Raw genomic sequence first — 22,062 nt, 5'->3', positions numbered from 1 at the left:
CACCACATTCTTTATTAATCATTATTAATTTCTACTTTATTTATTTACCTGTAATATTAAAGCAATAGAACACCCGAGATCGCCTTCTGCTCGTACCAAATCACAGCCATGATGTTATTTTGCAATAACACACGACTTTCAGTGTTCCACTGCTTAAATAAGATGGAAAAGATCTGACAAGAGACTCGTTTTATGTTTTACGTCAGGAAAACGTGCTGTGTATGAAAGCATTGTTTGGATTATAAGACCAATATTTCATGACATAGAGCTAAAGCAGTTTATCAGCAGGTCCCATTTGGAGTTCAGATTGGCCTGTTTGGAGTTGGTCCAGCTTTCAGGGACAGCTACACACACCTGGTCTGCTTCAGGACAAGCTGACCTCTTCAGTTACTTCATTTCAAATACAACATATGTTGCATATTTAATATTTATATTAATTATGATTAATAAAAAATGATAACTGATCAATAAAAACAAACTAATGCACCTGGATTCAGTAATTATAGTAAATAAATGATAGTAGTTTGGGCTGCACTTGACCTGCTTGTGACATTTAATCAAGCTTTTTGCTCCAGAAGAGACGTTTCACAGAGCCTGTAGGCCTCCCCACTAACTTCACTCTGTTCGCTTTCACTATCAACCTCCTGAGTCGTGCTCTGCTCAGCTACCGGTGACCGCTGTGAGTCCCGCGTTGTAATTGGTCAGAATGAGAAACAGAAACTTTCCTCTCTCCTCCAACGCGGAACATGAGCCGCTCGACGGCTCTCCGTCTTTACAGGCTTTTATTAAAAGAATAAAAAGAATAACTGAAGAAACTTTTCTCTGTAGCCGGAGTCGGAGTGGAAAGGAAACACGATGAAGCGTGGAAACGACATCATGAAGTCTCTGATTTTCCTCGCCTTGACAGCTCAGCTCGCTTCAGCAGGTGAGCTCGACCTCCACCTTAAAAGATCATCAAACAGTTCACTTCACTACTCAAAAGCTTGTGCCGCGTTGTGTTGTTTAGTGTTTCATGTCTTCTTTCACTTTAAATGTAACATTTGGAAAGAAAACCGCAAGATGAACTTGAGTTTATGATGAGTTTATGATGACTTTATGATCGGTTACGCTCGCTTCAGTTAACTGGCTTTGCCTGAAGACGTTTAGTCTCAAATGTATTAGCCTTGTAGTCCTTACTTAGTAGTTATTTTATGACCTTAAACCTCCCATGTTATTAAAATAAATAAATAAATAAGTAAATAAATAAATAAATGAGTAAAATAACTTAAAAGGTTTCTATCCTCTAAGAGCCTTTTAAATCCATTTGGTTACGTTGATTTCCATCTGCAGTAACAAGCTGAAGAAGATCTACCTTTTTTGTTTGTTTTTTAACCCATGAGAACAAGATCAACTTCATTGCGCCACTTCCTTATGAACCAGTGCAGAAAGGCCCGTTTCAGTTTGAAAGCAGGGTGTTTACCCAGTGACTGATGATGTGCTGTCGCTCCAGCGGTCAGGAGTGGGTAAAGCACAGCACTTCTGTATGTTTCTAATGAGTGGTGTTGGTCATAACACTGATATCCATTGCATGTGTAAAGAAAACTCCCAACAGCAAATGAATTATAAAAGAGACACTTTTTGAAAATGGTCTTTAGTGCATTTTGCAATAAAACCCTCATTTGTACCCGAGTAAAACTACAAACAGTAACTCGCTTGCATGTCAACGATAAAAGCACTCTGAGTTCTTGTATAGTAAAAGATGCAGACACATAGGTTTCTTTGTTAAAAATGACTGATCAAAATAACATCATACTCAGAGTACTTTTACTTTTGATACTTAAGTACAGTCACAAATGGGTTTCTTTGTAGTTTTACCCAAGTAGAAATGTCATGGAATATGCTACTTCTATATATTTTTTTTGTAATAAAAAATTTACCTAGAATATTTGAAGGGTTTAAAAATAATTTTTTCATAAATTCAGTTTACACATACGTGAAATATCAGGTCTGTGCTCTGATGAATACTTTTATTAAAAGAATATAAATGTATTTTTTAAGAAAGTGTGTAATATGTCAACAGTTTTCATATCTCTTTATATCCAAAATTGGGACAAATGTATATACAGCGTTTTGGAATGAAACTCATTTTTACTTTCAGTCAAGTACAGAAGTGTTGTCCACTCCTGACTGACAGATGTTCAGTTCATCTCCGTTCAGTTCAAATCTTGGGATGCGTCGTTGTGTGGCCTGTCTCAGTCTGTGTGGTTATCTTTTTTATCAAATTAAATGATTGTTTTCTTCTTTAGCCACACGCTCTCTGCAGTACTTCTATACTAGAGTGACACCAGGCATCAGTTTCCCAGAGTTCACTCTGGTTGGTCTGGTGGATGGAGAGCAGTTTATGTACTATGACAGTGACATCAGGAGGATGATTCCAAAGTCAGAGTGGATCAAGAAGGCTGAGGGTTATGAGCCACATTACTGGAACAGAAACACTCAGCTGGCACAGGGCAACCAGGAGGACTTCAAAGTCAGTTTGGATATAGCAATGCAGCTCTACAATCAAACTGAAGGTGAGAACGAGATTTTATTATTAAATGGTAAACAGAATAATTGATGTATTTGAACATCACAGTCCCAGCATGCCATGTTCGTGTACCTTAACCTCAGCTGGGGAAAGTGAGTTTTGATGTGTCGTATCACATCAGCACCTACACGAACAGTATAGAATGGTTTTGTCATTATGTTAGAAACTGATGCTATGTAACTGTGCTGGAGTTGGGATCAGAGAGCTGTGCTGCGTCTGTGGGCAGTATAGAGACTGATGCGGTTGTGCTGTATGTAGTGAGTATGTGCTCATGATTGAATATGTCTGCAGGGGTTCACACAGTGCAGTGGATGTACGGCTGTGAGCTGCATGAAGATGGAACCAAGAAAGGATATGACCAGTACGGTTATGATGGAGAAGATTTCATCAGTATGGATCTGAAAACTCTCACCTGGACTGCAGCCAACACTAAAGCTGTGACTACCAAACAGAAATTGGATTCTTCTGGAGCTGAGGCTAATTATGCAAAGAACTACCTGCTGAATGAATGTATCTATTGGTTAAAGAAGTATGTGGAGTACGGCAGATCCAGTCTGGAGAGGAAAGGTACAGTGATCTGATCTGTTACTGTAACTGTTTCACCCTCAGCACTGAAACCCTGCTGATCATCTACTCACTGATTACTCACCAGAACATGGAGGAGAAACTTCCATCCACTCAACACTGACACACCTGATACTGATTCAGCACTAATACAGTATTAATACAGCACTAATACAGTATTAATACAGCACTAATACTCTTTCTCTCTGTCTCTGTCTCTCCAGTCTCTCCTGAGGTGTCTCTGTTCCAGAAGGACTCTTCTTCTCCAGTGGTGTGTCATGCTACAGGTTTCTTCCCCAAAGCAGTGATGATCTCCTGGCAGAAGAATGGAGAGGATCTGCATGAGGACGTGGAGCTCAGAGAGACGCTACCCAACCAGGATGGAACCTTCCAGAAGAGGAGCGTTCTGACCGTTTCACCTGAGCAGAGGAAAGGAAATGAGTACACCTGTGTCATTCAGCATCCCGGATTGAAGACAGAGCTCCGGCTTTCTGATCCCAGAGTCCTGTCAGGTAGGCGGAATCTGATTCTATAGAGAAGCTGCTTTACGCTGAACGTCACTGTATTTGAGATGGAATGGAGTCTATAATGATGTAACTGGTGGTGTTTCAGGTGGAGGGTCGGTCGGTCTGATCATTGGTGCAGTTGTAGCTGTTCTCCTGCTTGTCGCCATTGTCTGTGTTGGAGTTGTCATTTGGAGGAAGAAGTCTGGTAAGGGAGAAATTCCACAGATCAGCTTTGTGAAAGGAAACGCAGACGTTATGGATTCTGAACACTATAGTTTATAACATATTTCACCTAATTGACAACTGAATTGAGAAGTTTGAAAGTAGACAAGACATGAGATTTTCCCTCAGTTCACAAGTTTTCATCATTTGTTTAGTTGGTTTGTAATGGAATAGCATGTTTCTTATGATGTAGACCATGTAGACCATCGACTTGCTAATCCCATGTTCTTTATCTGTCTTTCAGGCTTCAAACCTGTTTCCCAAACACGTGAGTGAGCTTTTATAACGCTTCTGCTGTATTAAACACCAATGGATTATAAATCTGTATTGTTTTAAGTTCATTTCATCCTGAGCCTTTGAGCTTTTTAAATTTGAATGTCTTGCGTGTTTTAGCCTCTGAGGGACACTAATCATCCCGCGGCTCCAAGTGAAAGTCCGTCTTCACTTTAACAGAGTAAGACTTTTTACAGAACACTTGTTCTACACTGCATGTGAACCAAGCTCTGTCTGACCTAACATGACCTAATATAAGTCTCAGTTCAGACAGAAACAGTCCTGATGTCTTTATATTTGTCTTTGTAGGTGACAGAGAGGACGCTGGGGTGGATATGAAGCTAAAGAGCACTTTTTTACACATTTACAAAGAAATCTGCAGATATTTTCTCATTAAATACTTCAGTGTGATCAATATTATTACTTCTTCATCAAATCTGTCACATTTTGGGAATCCTGGTCGTGATACTGCTGTTTGATTTTTTCAGCTGTTTATTTGATTAAAAAGAGTTAAGGGGGTTTGTTAATTTTGTATGTGAGTTTAAATTTGTTTAATATTTAGATAGTTTTCATGTCTCTGTTTGCTGCTGTTCTGTTAAATTGCACTGTGCTTTGATTTGTTCCTCTGCTTTTGGGACAGAGAGTTTTAGTACATGTCCAGCACAGTTTGGTAGTTGCCTATTCAAACACACCCACTAAACCTGGCAGTTAACAGGTCAGTTGAATCAGGTGTGTTAGAGCAGGTAAATCATCAAACTGTGCTGGACACTGACCCTCCAGAACCAGAGTTGTGCACCCCTGTGCTAGAGTGATGTTCTTTCTTACACAGATTCTAGTCTTTCTGTTTCTCTTCTTAAATCTATGGTATTATGTTAACTTGGGTTTAGTTAAACTACATGTACAGATGTGCACTCCCGTCAAATTCTTCTTCTTTCGGCTGCTCCCTTTGGGGGTCGCCACAGCGGATCATCTGCCTCCATCTTGCCCTATCCACTGCCTCCTCTACTTTCACACCAACCATCTGCATGTCCACCTTCACTACATCCATAAACCTTCTCTGAGGTCTACCTCTTCTCCTTCTACCCGGCAGCTCCATCTCCAACATTCTTTGCCCAATATCTCCACCATTCCTCCTCAACACATGTCCAAACCATCTCAACCTGGCCTCTCTGGCTTTATCTCCAAACTGCTCCACCTTCACTGTCCCTCTGATCTGCCCATTTCTAATCTTACTCCCGTCAAATTAAATAAGCCCAAAAAATGATATAGCTGAGTCTGAAATGAGAGCTCATTTATTATTTATGCAGCACAGAAGGTGTAAAAGTTATTATTTAATCCCCTGTGTAACGCACTATATAGGCGGTCCATATACAGATAAATGTTGCTGGTGGAAAAAAAGCATCGGGAACTTGTATGTAATCCATTTTTGCAGGTTCTTTTTGGAATGAGGTGTATTTACACTCATCTTGCATTTGTTATATTGTAATAATCATGTTTTTCTCTATATTTTTATATCTGTTATATTTACAACTGCTAAGCTTTTTTCCTCTGTTAATGTGTGTGTGTGTGTGTTCTGGTGAGGGCCTCTTCCACTCCTTCCTTTAAGAGAGGAAGCTAATGTATAGAATAACATGTCAAGGTTATGAGAACAGTGTTTGTGTTGAAATAAGCTTGTAAGATGTTTCCTTATGGGATGTATGGATGTGTGTGTGTGTCCCTAATCACCTTATGTCTGTTTGTAATGTATGTGCACACATTCACCGTATATAAACCAGAGCCATCTCGCACATAGGGAGAGATCCCACATTGGCCTTTGAAGCTCTCACAGGGCTTTAGCACTATCTTATTAATTTGAAATAAAGTTGTTCATGTTTAAATCCATATCTGTCTACAGAGCTTTCGTCTCCACACCTACACAACTGAGAATAAACAGGGACTTTTTGAAAATATCAGTTACTCTTTAAATTGTGTAAACATTTTATGATGAATGGACTAATAGAAACAGTCCAAGATAAAATCTTATTACTTTAACTGCCTTTAAAATTCTTTCTCCTATAACGTTGCCATTCTCTCAGTGTTCTGATGTTCAGCTGTTCCAGAGGTGTGTGGAGCATCCTAAACTCACAGTCATGTAAAATTGTTGTTACTACACAAAAAGAAAGAAGTAAAAATACATTTGTTTCTGAAAAACTACTTGAAAAACAACCAAAAATTGACATTTATTATAGAGCAGGTTTTGATCCAAAAATCTAGATCTACTGAATACTAAATTTGTTAGACTTTCTCTTTTTGGAAAATGTTAGTCTAAAAATGCTAAAGCTCCGAAGTGAGAGATGTGATCAACAGTAAAGTAGTCAGGGCGCTGAACCAACATCACAGGATTAAATTAAAACCCAAAAGAAAATACAACCCCAATTCCAGTGAAGTTGGGACGTTGTGTAAAACATAAATAAAAACAGAATACGATGATTTGCAAATCCTTTTCAACCGATATTCAATTGAATGCACTACAAAGACGAGATATTTAATGTTCAAACGGATAAACTTTATTGTTTTTTGCAAATATTCACTCATTTTGAATTTGATGCCTGCAACACATTCCAAAGAAGTTGGGACAGGGGCGTGTTTACCACTGTGTTACATCACCTTTCCTTTTAACACTCAACAAGCGTTTGGGAATTGTTGAAGCTTTGTAGGTGGAATTCTTTCCCATTCTTGCTTGATGTACAACTTCAGTTGCTCAGCACTCCGGGGTCTCTGTTGTCGTATTTTGAGCTTCATAATGTGCCACACATTTTCAATGGGAGACGGTCTGGACTGCAGGCAGGCCAGTCTAGTACCCGCACTCTTTTACTACGAAGCCACGCTGTTGTAACACGTGCAGAATGTGGCTTGGCATCGTCTTGCTGGAATAAGCAGGACGTCCCTGAAAAAGACGCTGCTTAGATGGCAGCAGATGTTGCTCCAAAACCTGTATGTACCTTTCAGCATTAATGGTGCCTTCACAGATGTGCAGGTTACCCCTGCCATGGGCACTAACACCCCCCCACACCATCAGAGATGCTGGCTTTTGAACTTTGTGCTGAAAACAATCCGGACAGTCCTTTTCCTCTTTGGCCCGGAGGACACGACGTCCATGATTTCCTAAAACAATTTGAAATGTGGACTCGACAGACCACAGGACACTTTTCCACTCTGCGTCAGTCCATCTCAGATGAGCTTGGCCCAGAGAAGGCGGCGGCGTTTCTGGGTGGTGTTGATATGTGGCTTCGCTTTGCATGGCAGAGTTTTAACCTGCACTTGTAGATGGAGCGACGAACTGAGTTCACTGACAGCGGTTTCCTGAAGTGTTCCTGAGCCCATGTGGGAATATCCGTTACAGAATGATGTTGGTTCTGAGGGATCGAAGGTCACGGACATTCAGTGTTGGTTTTCTGCCTTGCCACTTACTTGCAGAGATTTCTCCAGATTCTCTGAATCTTTTGATGATATTATGGACTGTAGATGATGAAATCCCTAAATTCCTTGTAGTTGCACGTTGAGAAACATTGTTCTTAAACTGTTGGACTACTTGCTCACGCAGTTGTTCACTAAGTGGTGAAACTCGCCCCGTCTTTGCTTGTGAATGACTGAGCCTTTCAGGGATGCTCCCTTTATACCCAATCATGACACTCACCTGTTTCCAATTAACCTGTTCACCTGTGGAATGTTCCAAACAGGTGTTTTTTGAGCATTCCTCAGCTTTCCCAGTCATTTGTTGTCCCTGTCCCAACTTCTTTGGAACGTGTTGCAGGCATCAAATTCAAAATGAGTGAATATTTGCAAAAAACAATAAAGTTTATCAGTTTGAACATTAAATATCTCGTCTTTGTAGTGTATTCAATTGAATATGGGTTGAAAAGGATTTGCAAATCATCGTTTTCTGTTTTTATTTATGTTTTACGTCCCAACTTCTTTGGAATTTGGGTTGTACATTTTGCAATGTAATGTGTGCAAATCAAATAAAGAGAAATGGATATCCAGTTATTGCCATATCAAATAGACAGCAAGCACTGAGTTGGTGAGTGTCCTCTGCAGATGATCCAGTACTGAACAGGTTTATATCTGCCCCTGTCACTGCATTAATGCTGTATTGCAGAAGCAGGCTGTCTAACTGCTGCAGGATTTACATTTCAGAGCATAACTCCAGCCCCTGAGACAGACTCTTGGTTTATAATTATGGGCTCAACGTTTTTAGTAACTGTAGATCCTATCGTTTGTTCTCCAGCCAGTAAGATCTTGTACTATAATTAGGCTGTGCTGAAAACGAAAAGAAAAACATTTGACCTTCTTCATCTCCTTCATCTTTCCCTTCATAATTTATATTTAAAGACACATGCTGCATATGTGTTTTATGTCTATAATGGAACCTCTTTTAGGTAGTCACAATATGAATGTTGATCAAAGTACTTGTATGTATTATCTTACAGTATTCCTCGAGCCAGTTTGTAAATATATCCAAATTTTTGACCTTCACATACAGGATGTTTAGGGGTGTAGCCGACACCCATAATCTGGATGACCCAGAATCACTCTGCTTAGGACGACTCCACATTCCTGAACTTTTTTTTTTTTTTGAACATTCTGTTCAACAATAACAGCATAATACAGTATAAACTAACATTAGACAATTCTTTGTTCGATTTTCCTACACCCTAGACCCATCCTTGTTTCTCTGCTCCACTCAAAGCAATATAATAAGACAGTACAAATAAACACAAACATTTTGTACAAATACAAAAAGAAACTAAAATACACATTTACATACCCATACATACACCAACATATTCATGCATACCCCTGCGTATACATACACACAGTACCAAACCATATTAATAATGTTAGTAATTACCTCCATTATAGCATCATTTTTACACCATACCCCATGGGAGCCTAAGCCCATTCAGTCTCAACCCTCAAATTTATAGCCCTAAAATTAGGGCAGTAGCTAGAGTTCAGCATCACATAGACATCATATGATGTTTCATAAGGAAACAGGTCGAGGGTCTTCTCAATCAGATGTGTGTAAGCCTTCAAAGTATGTTATAAAAGGTAGCCAGGTGTCAAAAAACTTATCTTTTGAGCCTCTTATAGTGAACTTAATCTTTTCCATTTGAATGTGGGCCATAACTTCATTAATCCATCTGTTATGTGTGGGTTGGTTAACCCCCTTCCAGTTCAAAAGAATTAGACGCCTTGCTAGCAGGGTGGAGAAGGCGATAACATGACATTTGTCTTTAGTTAGAGATGATCCTTCAGGTCGTGTACCAAATAGAGCTACTAGAGGATGTGGATCAATTACGACACCATAGATGTCATTAAAGGTCTTAAATACACTCCTCCAGATCTCCTTCAGCCTAGGGCATGACCAGAACATATGGGCTAAGGTAGCTGGTGTTTGCTTACATCTATTGCACACTGAGCTGGTATTAGGAAAAACTTTTGCCAATTTAGAGTTAGTGAAATGGAGCCTATAGAGTATCTTAAATTGTATCAACCCATGTCTTGCACAAGGGGACGATGAGTGCACCTGGTGAAGAATGCCCTCCCAATCAGCATCAGATAGAACTATAGATAGGTCCTGCTGCCATGCAGCCCTAAGATGCTCTAGCATCTGAGGATTTATAGAGCTAACAGTAAGATATATATAGAAAATAGAGCCACGTTTATTAGGATTTAAACTCAACAACATATCAATTATTGACAGTGGAGGTAAACTAGAGAAAGAGCTGAATGCTTTTTGAGTAAAGCTTCTTATCTGAAGATACCTGAAAAAGTGGCTTTGTGATAGCTTAAATCTTTGGGAAAGTTCAGTGAAAGATAGGAATGAGTTGTCTGAAAACAAATCCTTAAAGCTTCTAATTCCCTTCTTGTACCATATGCTAAAAGCTGAGTCGGAATAGGAAGGCATGAACAAGTGGTTTGACACTATAGGGCTCAAAACTGAAATCAATTGTAGCCCAAAGTGTTTACGGAATTGGGACCAAATTTTTAAGGTATGGGTGACTACAGGATTAAGAAAACACGGAGTGGTACCTCCGGTTGTGGGAAGAGAAGAGCATACCAAAGAGCTTAAAGAGAATTGGCTGCAAGGCCTCTCTGCATACACCCATATTGGGATAGAAGGGGAGTCTTCTGGTGACATCCAAAAAGTTATCTTTTGAATATTGCATGCCCAGTAGTAAAATAAGCGATTTGGTAGTGCCATTCCACCCTGCTGCCTTGGTCTCTGCAAAAAGGTTTTCCTAATGCGGCAATCTCTATTCCCCCACAGAAATGCAGTAATCAGTTTATCTAAATCATTAAAGAAACCATTTCTGATAAAATAAAAGAGGGATATTGGAAAATAAGTATAGATAACAGGGTAGAATTGTCATTTTAACTAAATTAACTCACCCTACTAAAGACAGTGGCAGTGCGGACCATCTTACAAAATCTTTCCTGGTACGGTCATAGAGAGGGACAAAGTTAGAGTCAAAAACAGCATCGAGGGAACGTGCGACCATTATGCCCAGATATTTAAATCCTCGGTACTTTAACTTAAAAGGAATGATGGAGTTGGGTAATCCATTAATTTGCGAGTTGATAGGGAAATACTCACTTCTCTGTAAATTTAGTTTGTAACCAGAGAATTTCCCAAAGTTCTCTAGAATGGAGAGTGTGGGGGACTGATGACAGGGGGTTTGAGACATAAAGCAGGAGGTTGTCTGCATACAGCGAGACCTTATGTTCAATACCCTTACGGCAAATACCTCTAAAGTCAGAACATTATCTCAGAGCTACAGCCAACGGTTCTATCGCTATAGTGAACAATAGAGCAGACAAGGGGCACCCTTGTCTCATGCCTCGCTCTAAGTGGAAATATCGTGAGTGGAAATTGTTAGTACATACAGATGCTCCCGGGGATGCATATAACAATTCGATCCAAGAGACAAACAAGCTTTCCCAAAAAGCTGATCCATTACCATCACATAGTGTCCGTTAAGGTCAGATATCACTTGGTCACTAGTAAAGGATACATTCCTATTTATCAAAATGGCAACACCTCTACCCCTCACATTAAGACTGGAATGGAACACCTGTCCTCCCCAGCTTCGTCTGATCTTGATTACTTCAGAATTGAGGATATGAGTTTCTTGTAAAAGCACTATACTAGAGTTGAGTTGACGGAGGTGAGTAAATATCCTATTTCTTTTAATAGTGGCATTTATACCCTTTACATTCCAAGTAATGAAATTAAAACTTGTTTGACTAACACTTACCATTCCCTCTGAGCTTATATATGCAATGAGAGTGTATGCCCATTAATAATCTCAAAGAGAGTGAGACATAGCAATAATGGATAAATATCAATGAGAAATTACCAACATTATTCAAAGAAAATGTTTAAAATGCAAGTGAAAGACAAAAAAAGATAATGCAACCAAACTTAAAATATGAAATAAATGGAGCTGCAGACAGCATGGAATACCCCCCAAACATCCATAACCCTGCATCCTCCAAAAGACAGTGCATAACCTTCCCCCACCCCAAATAGAAAACGCTGGGCTGCTTACAACGTTGCCCATCTGAGAGCAGTTCTGCTCCGCTACTTAACAGTAGTTGAAATCAATAGATAACTATTTCTTGCACTGAGGAAAAAAAATAAAAATAAAAATAAATAAAAAGTAAAATACATATATGTATCCTTGTGTACTTATACATACACAGCTCCCTGTTATAGAGTGTACTGGCTTTATACAAAATACTGGTTAAGAAACTCGCATGGTAGAACTATTTACATAGCTAACAAAATTCTCTGTCAATTCTTATCACGATTATAAATTGTAAATCGATGAGAACATAGATTAGGTATAGAGGAACCATGGTATGTCTATATTTGGAATTCCAGCCAATATGATTCAGCGCTAAAGCGGCAGACCTCCACTGAGCGTGGATCTTCTATACCCACACTCACTGTACGCTTGCATCCGGGGAGAGATTCAACCCCTGTAGAAACGCTGTGACCTATTGAAGCGATTCAAAGACATGCTTGAGCCTTTATGGTTGATTCTCAAACGGGCAGGGAAGAGCAGCCCGTACTCAATGCCGGCCTCGCGGAGTTGGGGTTTGATTACTGTAAATGCAGCTCTCCGTCTGACCACATCTGCACTGAGTTCCGGCTAAATATGAATCCGGTTACCCTGAAACTGCAGTTGTCCCTTCTCTCGTGCCAGCTGGAATATCTGCTCCCTGGTTTGGAAATGATGAAGCCGCACAATCATCGGTCTTGGCGGCTGGTGCTGCTTTGGCATGGGAGATAAGGAGTGATGTGCACGATCCACGGCCGGCGGCTTGGTGAAGGAGTCAGACCCGAAAACGTCCAGTAGGAGAGACTCAATAAATGATGTTGGTCGGGGACCTCTAGGCGCTCAGGAATTACGATGATTCAGATATTATTTCGGCGTGCACGATTTTCGAGGTCATTGAGTTTCGCCCGAATGATTGCGTTTTCTTTCACAAGCGCAGAGCACATGTTCTCTAGGGTAGTAAGACGCGAGTCCACCTCAGTTCCAGCGTCCTCCAGGTTTCGTTCCAGCACATGTAAACTAGTTTTTAGACTTGAAATGGATGACCTTAGTTCACCAAGAATCTCGGCCCTGAGCGTGGATACTTCAGACTTTATTCCGCTGAGTAGCTGCCCGATATCGTCCGATTGCTCTGAGCACTGGTGGCTGACGCTGGCGCGGCCCCATCGAGGTCCTCGCTGCTCTCCGCCATCCTGCTCTTTGTGTTGCCTCTCTGCATGTTAAATCTCTCACTTTATAGTTAGCTTTACTAGGATATGTTACTATATACCACGTGGGACAAGTGCAGCAGTAAGAAAAATGCGGAAAAACCAGGGAATTAAGCAAAATATTTCTGCGGAGCAGTGGCTTCCAATCCTATCACGCCGCCATCTTAACCAGAAGCAACATTCCTGAACTTTGAGCTCAGGACTTTTCATAGTTCAAGCAGAGGTCTTCAAAACAGGATTAAGATGCCAACAAGTTTTATGTCTTAAAAGGATGTTATCTTGGGAATATGGACACAGTGGGAGGCCTACAATCCCCTTTGCTCCATATGGCATACCGTACCAGGCCATAAATCCTGGCCTAGAATCCAACTGCAGATCTCCCCAAACTTTAACTAAGCTTGTGAATGAACAGAAATCATGTTCTATAGACTGCACCAATACGGAATTTCCACCATTCAATGGGATTTGGTTCAAGAATTCCAGAGATATCAAGAAATGGGTTGCTATTAGAATCTATAACAAAGCTAGCCTTTTTAGATTTCATTGACAATTTAGATATGGAACCACCACACTCAAGTGGTGAAAATGAGATACATCGCACCACCACTATGTGCTTCTAAAGAATCCAAGGGACTTGGACTTTGTCTGCTTTGAGTATTAACATTTATATAATCTGTAAGCAATACTACTTGTTATTAGTATTATGTGTATTATCTAAATAGTACCTATATCCTTTTCTACTATTGAGTGCTAGAAATACAGAGTGTCAACTTTAATAACCAACAGCAACAACCATCTAATTGCAATGAGTTAGACCAGTGACCAATATGTATCCTGAATGTGGTTTTCTTTTATTTCCTTTGGTCCTTTCCTTTTGTGGTCAATTTTATTTCTTTAACATTTATACAGTCTATGGTAAAGGAAAAGCATTACCCATGTTCTTTAACATGTGCTGTGTATCAGGTACCGAGGGTTAAACTCTCCCTTATAAACATATCTGAATATTCTGTTCATTCATTGATTCTGAAAGTTTAATCAATTTTATGATAAGAATGTTCCTTTGTTTAAACTAACTGAAACAAAGAAGGCAGTAATTCTGGGGACGGCGTTCCTAAAATTATGCACAACCAATCAGGGTTGGAAACAATGAATATCTAATTAAGTGTTAGGTCAGGAAAACCTATCAGCACTCTGATTCCACCCCAAGGGGAAGGGGTAGCAGTTGGAGCAAAACCCCAGGGCACAGAACTTTGACACAAAAAATACAGACACAAAAAATACAGAAAGACAGGGAGAGAACAAAAGTCAGCGTTCTCAACCAGAAGATAGCTGAACTCTTAAGTTTGTGCCAGCCTTAGTCAGAGAGACAGGCCAGAATTGGAGTGCTCCAAGATCAGATCTGCTTAGATCAGTCCGTCTACAGACCTTCAGTTTAGACCACCCTCAGAGAAGGAAGGTAGATGTTTCTTGTCTACTAAAGAGAGTTAGTTAAGTTGTCGTTACCAGCCTCAGAACCTGCAATCGAACCGGGCCAGGAAAAGAACAAGCGGTTCGGACGCCACGGAGACCCAACCGCACACCCAGAAACACGCACTAGATTAACCAGCAAAAGGCTGCCAAGCGCCACCCTCAGATAGCCACGAGACCCCACCCTCAGACGGCCATGAGATGCCCACGAGACACCACCCTCATACGGCCATGAAACCCCACCCTCAGACGGCCACGAGACACCACCCTCATAGGGCCATGAGACCCCACCCTCAGACGGCCATGAAGCACCTTCACCAATCCCTGACAGGAAGGCATGTGCCCACACGGTGATACAGCATCTGCGACCAGCGAAGACACGGACCAACGTGTGAGTTCTGGCCTTGATCAAGCCGGCGTTGAAAACGGCCCTCTGGAAGTCAGCCGATTCCCATGTAAGCCAGTTCCATCAATTTGCAGTCGCCAATTTATTTAATAAGAGAACTTTTAATAGGTACATCTAACCCAGCCATATGTAGTTAGTCCTGCATGTATCCCTCCAACATCAGAAAGTGCATTTTGTAACCATTTCCTGTAGTAACTTTGTGAAGGAGCTTTCAGAGGGAGATGTCTGGTTCCTATCACCTCCACTGTGAACAGCTCTGACTCTGTAAGTTTCTCTAGAACAGAGCGTTTCACACCAAACCACTCTGAACCAGTTAATTATGTCGTATTTGGGAAAAAAAATATGGAATTCCCAAGACAGATAGTCACAGAGAAGCATCCTGGGGACTAGTGGCATCAAGGCATCCATCCAAGTCTTGCCCCTCATGGGTCTCAGATACTGTGCATCAAATCTCTCTGCCTCCACTGACTCCTTTCCTCTCACCATAGTCACTACACTGAAAAAAGGGACCATGCAGGTACATGATTCGTTCATCAAGGTACAAACAGTGTAAACGTTCCCTCAAAGGTACAACAGCGGTTTTAAGGTCCAGGCGTGTACCTTAATTAAGTTTTTCCCAGTGGAAAAGGAGATATTTTTATCTTTTTATAAACTAATGTTTTTAAAACAGAACCATTTAGTAAAAAGCCTGGAGACGAGGCAGGGTGTGTGGAGACAGTACAACTTAGAAAATATAATTTCAGCAGATTATAGTTCAGTTATGTTCCCTGACTCAAGTTACCACCCCAGTGAGAAGAAGAGTACTGCCCCAGTGACTTTTATTCTGAGAGTGTACAGCATCCAAACACTCAGGCAGGTACATCACTTTCAGGGGTGTGGTTTTAGTGAATTTCATATAAAAACAATTTACCAAAAGTAAATAAATAGAAAAATCTTGTAGAGAAACCTTTTGGAGGTTTTGCTCAGGTAGTGATATGTAATTCATCTGTCATCTGCGACTGTCTGGTGCTGTCAGTCCGGTATGATAACAAAGTCACATGATTTACAGCCAGTGAGGACATGTTAAATATTTACTATTTATATAAATTTATATATTTATTTAGTATTATATATTATATTTCAACATTATTATTGTGAGACTGCATTTAAGTTGCATTTAAATTAAATAAGTTCTTCTGTGCTGCCCTTTCTTTGTTCAGGAATCTGAAAGAACACTGCTCTTCTTTCGCTTTTCTTTCTGTTTCTGTTTATTGGGTTACATTTATAGTATGCAAAACACTTCAAGCTAAAGTATGTCATTACACAGCTGACATGACTAAGCCAGGTGTACACACAGCCTTATTCCAGACTTTTAAACTCGAGTTTAATCGAGTAATCGATTAATCGAGTTTCTTATTTTAGATATCATGTGGAATAAAAACTTAACAGATGTAAAGTTGAAAAAAAAATCCAACTTGCTTGTAACAAAGCCAAGCTATTCATAATGCTTACCTGGTTTCGGAGTTCCAGCCAGAGGGATGCCAGCTGTTTATTTGGAGATAGAGGGTTACAGAGGGAGATACTCACCTGTTGTAGAGTAGACTTTTAAAAAGAAATGGGTTTGTTTTACATAATAGAACAGATCTTTATTCATGTATCTTGCTGTATAATCCTTTCTAATGAAACAGCAGTTTAGGAGTAAAGATATTTAAATAGTAAAACTTTTTTTGCTCATTCTTTTTGCTTATGACCTAAAACAAAAGTCTAACATTATATAATATTATATTATTACAAACTTTTTTTCAGCAGGTTAGTGTTGTGTAGACTCTGTGTTGAGTTGTAGGTATTTTTCTACTTGTTGTATTTGTTTTAGGTCTCAATGCATAGATAACTTCAGGTAGCAATTTAGAGCAAAGCTCTTTAAAATTATGTCGACCTTTATTAACATGAGATATTCTGAAGTAATGACAAGCACTTTTGTAAGTCGCTCTGGATAAGAGCGTCTGCTAAATGCCATAAATGTAAATGTAAATGTAAATGTAACAGTATTACCAATTTAATTTTGGGGGCCGAAGAACAAACTGATTCAGTTTTAAAGCAGAATTTTTTGCCATTCTTCTTTATACAACTCTGCAACTGTGCAACAGATTGAGGCCTTTGTTGTCATTGTTACGCTCCCACAAAAAGCTATGGTCCAGGGGAGAGTGTGGGGACAGTAACATGTGCGGCGTGAGTGGGTGGAGATGGCCAACCAGTGAGGAAACGAGTGAATACAGAAAACAGATTTATTACAAAGACATCCAACGATGATACACAACAGTATACAAAGAACACAAATGACTACAAAACACCTCAAGACAACAAACTAGGACGTTGAAGAACTGGACCAGCCTGGGGGAGAACACGGGCGGCACCAAAGTAAAGAAAATAACAAAAGAACTACACTAGCTTGTGTTTTAGTGTCTTATCTAACTAGCAAAATAAAAGAGCTGACTGCTACTCTAAGCAGAACTCGACCAAAAGTGCAGGGGGTGGTGCCCGCCTCAAAACTAGTTTGTCTAGACACTCAGCCTGCCTGCATGTGGCAGTGTATGTGCGCGCATGTTCTAGGCTGTTCTTCCTCCCAGCAGGAAACCAGCTCAAACACAGTTGGGAGAAAGCGGAGACAGTAACAACAACCAATAAGTGACACTTTTTAATCCCACAAACGGGGAAATTTCACCTCCGCATTTACGTTTATGGCATTTGGCTGACGCTCTTCTCCAGAGTGACTTACAATTTGATCATTTTACGCAGGTAAGCGAAGGCGGTGTTAGGAGTCTTGCCCAAGGACTCTTATTGGTATAACGTAGGGTGGTTATTCAGGTGGGGTTTGAACCCATCCGTGAAATGAAATGCCACATACACACTAGTGGGGGGCGCACACACACACACGGGGGCTGTGAGCCCACTTGACCAGAGCGGTGGGCAGCCCTATCCACAGAGCCCGGGGAGCAGTTGGGGGTTAGGTGTCTTGCTGAAGGACACCTCAGTCATGGACTGTCGGCACTGGGGATCGAACCGGCGACCATTCGGGCCGGTTCCCTAACCTCCAGCCCATAACTGCCCCAAACGGTCAACAGTGACAACAGTAATACATAAAACAACAACATGTACAGCAAAGAGCCAAACTGGGACACAACGACTAACAGCGATATCTAATCGAGCAGCGCAGCGTCAACACAACACAACAAGCGAGCCGAAAGCTTCCGCGCAAGAGCCGCCGCGCCGCTTTTAAACACGAAGTCCCGCCCCGTTCCAGACGCGCCCTCTGATTGGCCAGTAAATGACGAGCGTCGTAGGTTCATGAATGACACCCCGATCCACCTATAAGGTGAAAGATAGACAGACTTAGTGCAGAAAAGAGGAGAGAAAAGAGAGAGAGAGAGAGAGACAGAGAGAGAGAGAGAGAGAGAGAGAGAGAGAGAGAGACAGAGAGAGAGGGAGAGAGAGACAGAGAGAGAGACAGAGACAGAGAGAGAGAGAGAAAGAGAGAGAGAGAGAGAGACACAGAGAGAGAGAGAGAGAGGAGAGAGAGAGAGAGAGGAGAGAGAGAGACAGAGAAAGAGAGAGAGAGAGAGGAGAGAGAGAGACAGAGAGAGAGAGAAGAGAGAGAGAGAGAGAGAGGGAGAGAGAAGAGAGAGACCCCCCAACACACACACACACTAAAACCCACACACACAGACTTTGTATATATTATCTGTATGTAAGTGTTTTCTTCTTCTTGCTTTGTTTGTTTGATACTGTATGTATATTTAATAATTATTTATTTTATTAATTAACACTTCTATATGTATATTTTCTTTGATATATATATATATATATATATATATATATATAGTTTTATATATGCACATCTATACATTTAACACTTAATCTTTAATTAATATATATTTTTTATGTATATTTTCACTGTTTATTTATACTATGAACACTTTGACAATACAAATATGTGAATTTGTCATGTCAATAAACTTGAACACGTAAAGCATGTTTGCGATAATTAGTATTTTAAGAGATTTTAAAGTCACCAAAACAGCATTATCCACAAAAACAAAGCTATTGCACACAAGAAAAAGCATCAGCCACAACATCGTCTGATCCTTTCTTGTGCTTAATCTGCAAGTTAAACTCCTGGACTGTAAGAGACCATCTCATCAAACGCTGATTCTGGTTATACATTCTAGATATCTTCCATATCAGTCATATTTTACACTTCATAATGCACCACACATGGTTTAATAGGAGACAGACAGCCCAGTCTAGAACCCACTCTCTGATTATACAGCTATCCTGTTGTAACATGTGCAGAATGTGGATTTCGCAGATATCCAAGTTACTTCTGATTCCTCAGGTCCTGCTACTGTTATTATTATGATGTTAGGGGGGGTGCAAGTCATTCAGCACCCCCATTAGCACCCCCTGAAAAATATTTCATATGAGATACATGAATGTAAATAGTTTACCAGTCACCACCATCACAAGATCTGCAGACACTCAGTAGACTCCTGATACAGGGTCTACACTTAATCATCATACAACATCTTAATGATCTTCAGTCACTCCCTGAAATACATTCACTCCTCGTGAGATTTTGCAGGGGATTATTTCATTTAAACATGGGTCACTTTATTATTCCCTCCAAAAGACAACATAGAAGTTCAGAACTAAGCAATAACTACTAAGTTAAAATGGACTGGGTTATCAAAACAGCACTTGCTTCAGTATCACGGGATATTTTGGTTTTAGGTTAGGTTGAAGTTTGCTCTGTCGTTTTTCTTCATCTCTGAACAGCTCAGCTGTCTGATTTTAGCCCGGTTATGTCATCACATTTTCCCTGTGGTGAGCAGATGACTGCTTTATAATAAAGGGAGCTGTTGGTCAGTAAAGTGTTGGTTGTGCTTTTGTGAATCCAGCGTTCTGGTTGGTGTGTCCAGAGTCTTGCTATTGTTTTGTATCACCAGCATTCAAATAGTGAGGGTGATGACTGCACTGCTGTCAGTAAGAGGCTGTAATGACAATGGCCAACTCACTTTTTCACAGGACTACCCAAAAATGTATTTCTGCCTAAACCAATGGTGTAACAACAACAGTTTAACAATGAAAGTGGTGCAAAATACCAATAAAATGTGCATTTATCTCTTAATTGGTACGGAATATACACACTGGGAAACTGTTCACTCAAAACACACTTTACTTTCAGTGAAATATTTCTCTAAAACACACAAAAAAATGCTATAAATTTCAGAATAAACAAAAAATAACAATACTGTCGCTGTTTAAAGAAAAAAAATCAAAAGGATAAATATTGTTATAAATGTAAATATAGAACATATAGAATGTGACAGACCACAGTCCCCAGTAGTGCCAAATGAAACACTGTCAAAGTTATTTTTTTAATTGCCAGTTAAGGTAGCCAGTAAAATCTGTCTGTTGTGATGAAAGCTGCCTGATATTTACAACATCATGTGATGTACTGTGTTAGCACCACATTAGGCATTATAACTAGCAGTAGATAAGGGAATCAAACAAATCAGTGGCTTTGACTGACCTATGTAATTCCACATCTTACACAAATCATAAACAATATAAGTGAGTTCTATCAAAAGTTATTTATTTACAGAAGAATATCCAGCATTTCTATCCACTAAGTGTGCATGTTTCTCTGATCTCTTGAATTGTAGAGCAGTGTAGTTCACCATTTCACCGTCCTGCTCCTGCAGCAGTACAGAAAAATAGAGGTCTTACACACACACACTACACAAGTTGTGTATATTACATAAGTCTGTAACAAGGGCGAGCGAGGAGGTGGACACATATGCGGAGATAAGCGAGATTTATTAAGGGCAAATCCAAAATCAGGGTTGAGACAGTCCAGGGTCATAGAGCCAACATGGATAGATTGGGGGGCGGGGCAGAGCAGAGCATCCAGCAGCGCAGAGCATCCAGCAGCGCATATAACAAAGACCAGCAAACACAAGGGGCAAACACAGGGCTTAAACACACAGGGAAAATGAGGGACAGGTGAAAAACAGGTGGAGACAATCAGGGGCGGAGTCATGACAGGAGGGGGGGCTAAACCAAAACATGAACACATGGACAGGACAGGGAGGGGCCAATTGTGACAAAATCGCTGCTGTCGAACCAAAACCTCATATCTCCAAAACAAAGTTTACAGGAGAAAGGAGAATGTAAGTCAATGGAACCAGAATTTTTCCAAGACCAGAATGTCCAAGACTGAAAAATGACAAAAGTGGAGATACGAGGTTTTGGTCTGACAGCAGTCATGTGCTTTATTATTACATACATACATAGACATATAGACACAGACATGTATGTATATATATATATATATATATACACACACAGATGTCAATATTGTATGAATGCACAAGAGGGCGCTACTGAGCTGCAGGATTTAGTGTAAATCTGGCCCAAGCTTCATCATATTCACTGTAAAAATAATTTCCCCCAAGTGTATCTTAAAATATTTAAAGAAATTACATTTTTACAAGTTGCTATTTGCTTAATCACACAGTTTGATGAAAAAACCACCAGCCACTGAAACTATTATATGTTACTCTTCTTTTTTGTTTGCTTTCTTAATAGGATGGTATTGATATCTATACCATAAGTATATTCAAAGTTACCTTATTCTGTTCAGTCCACTCAGAGTTACCATCTGTGGAAACATGTGTGAGATCAATTTGGCATTTTAATCATTCCTGTGCCACGTTGCTCAGGAGGTTATGAACGGCAGTCATGCATAATGTTTTAATATTTACTTTTAGTTTATTATTTATAAAGTTAGACTTTGACATTAATTACTATATTTACACTTTAAAAAAGCACAGTTTACCGTCTCTCTGCTGCTCTCGCTGACTTTTACTGTCACTCTGTCTGGTAAAGATCAGGATCAGAAGAGCACTGAGCAGAACTGCGGTCACAGATCCAAACAGGGTCAGCATGACCAAAGCAGAAGTGAGACCAGCTTAAAAAAAAATCAATGGTCAAAAAACAGTTTTATTTGTAAAATGTCACATTTAAACAAAAGAAATGCTGCTGAACTTTCTTTGATAGATCCTTTCAAAAGGTTGAAGCTGGTTCTCTGTTTGTCACTCCTCACTATCATCAAAACTCAAAGCACAGCAGTATTTGAGCGACAAAATAAGATGCAAACCAACGTTTGATCTATAAAAGTGCTTTGGATGGATGGTTGGACATG

At 40.1% G+C, this 22,062-nt stretch overlaps 2 protein-coding genes across 6 annotated transcripts in view; both read left to right on the top strand.

Moving 5' to 3' along the window:
- LOC108416077 (H-2 class I histocompatibility antigen, Q9 alpha chain-like) overlaps positions 1-22,062 on the top strand; it is a 471,933-nt gene that overhangs the window by 317,348 nt on the left and 132,523 nt on the right. The gene's annotated exons all lie outside the window — the stretch shown is intronic.
- Positions 722-21,765, top strand: LOC108414326 (H-2 class I histocompatibility antigen, Q9 alpha chain-like). 5 transcript variants are annotated; one of them, XR_005129225.1, is made up of 10 exons: positions 722-925; positions 2,286-2,552; positions 2,858-3,133; positions 3,355-3,642; positions 3,743-3,841; positions 4,103-4,126; positions 4,252-4,312; positions 4,441-4,670; positions 12,475-12,476; positions 21,752-21,765. XR_005129225.1 is itself a non-coding variant. In XM_017687176.2 (8 exons), exons 1-7 carry the CDS (start codon positions 856-858, stop codon positions 4,266-4,268), a joined length of 1,041 nt encoding a protein of 346 aa, XP_017542665.1. In that variant the 5' UTR covers positions 722-855; the 3' UTR covers positions 4,269-4,312; positions 4,441-4,840. The 5 variants fall into 5 exon arrangements, 1 of the variants encoding a protein (XP_017542665.1); XR_005129224.1 differs by having other exon boundaries at positions 4,441-4,780; XR_005129223.1 differs by having other exon boundaries at positions 4,441-4,786.

This window comes from Pygocentrus nattereri, chromosome 20 (assembly GCF_015220715.1).
Source record: "Pygocentrus nattereri isolate fPygNat1 chromosome 20, fPygNat1.pri, whole genome shotgun sequence".
Lineage (NCBI taxonomy): Eukaryota > Metazoa > Chordata > Actinopteri > Characiformes > Serrasalmidae > Pygocentrus > Pygocentrus nattereri.
The sequence above is the reverse complement of the archived record's forward strand: the minus strand, read 5'-3'. Positions and strand labels throughout refer to the sequence as shown.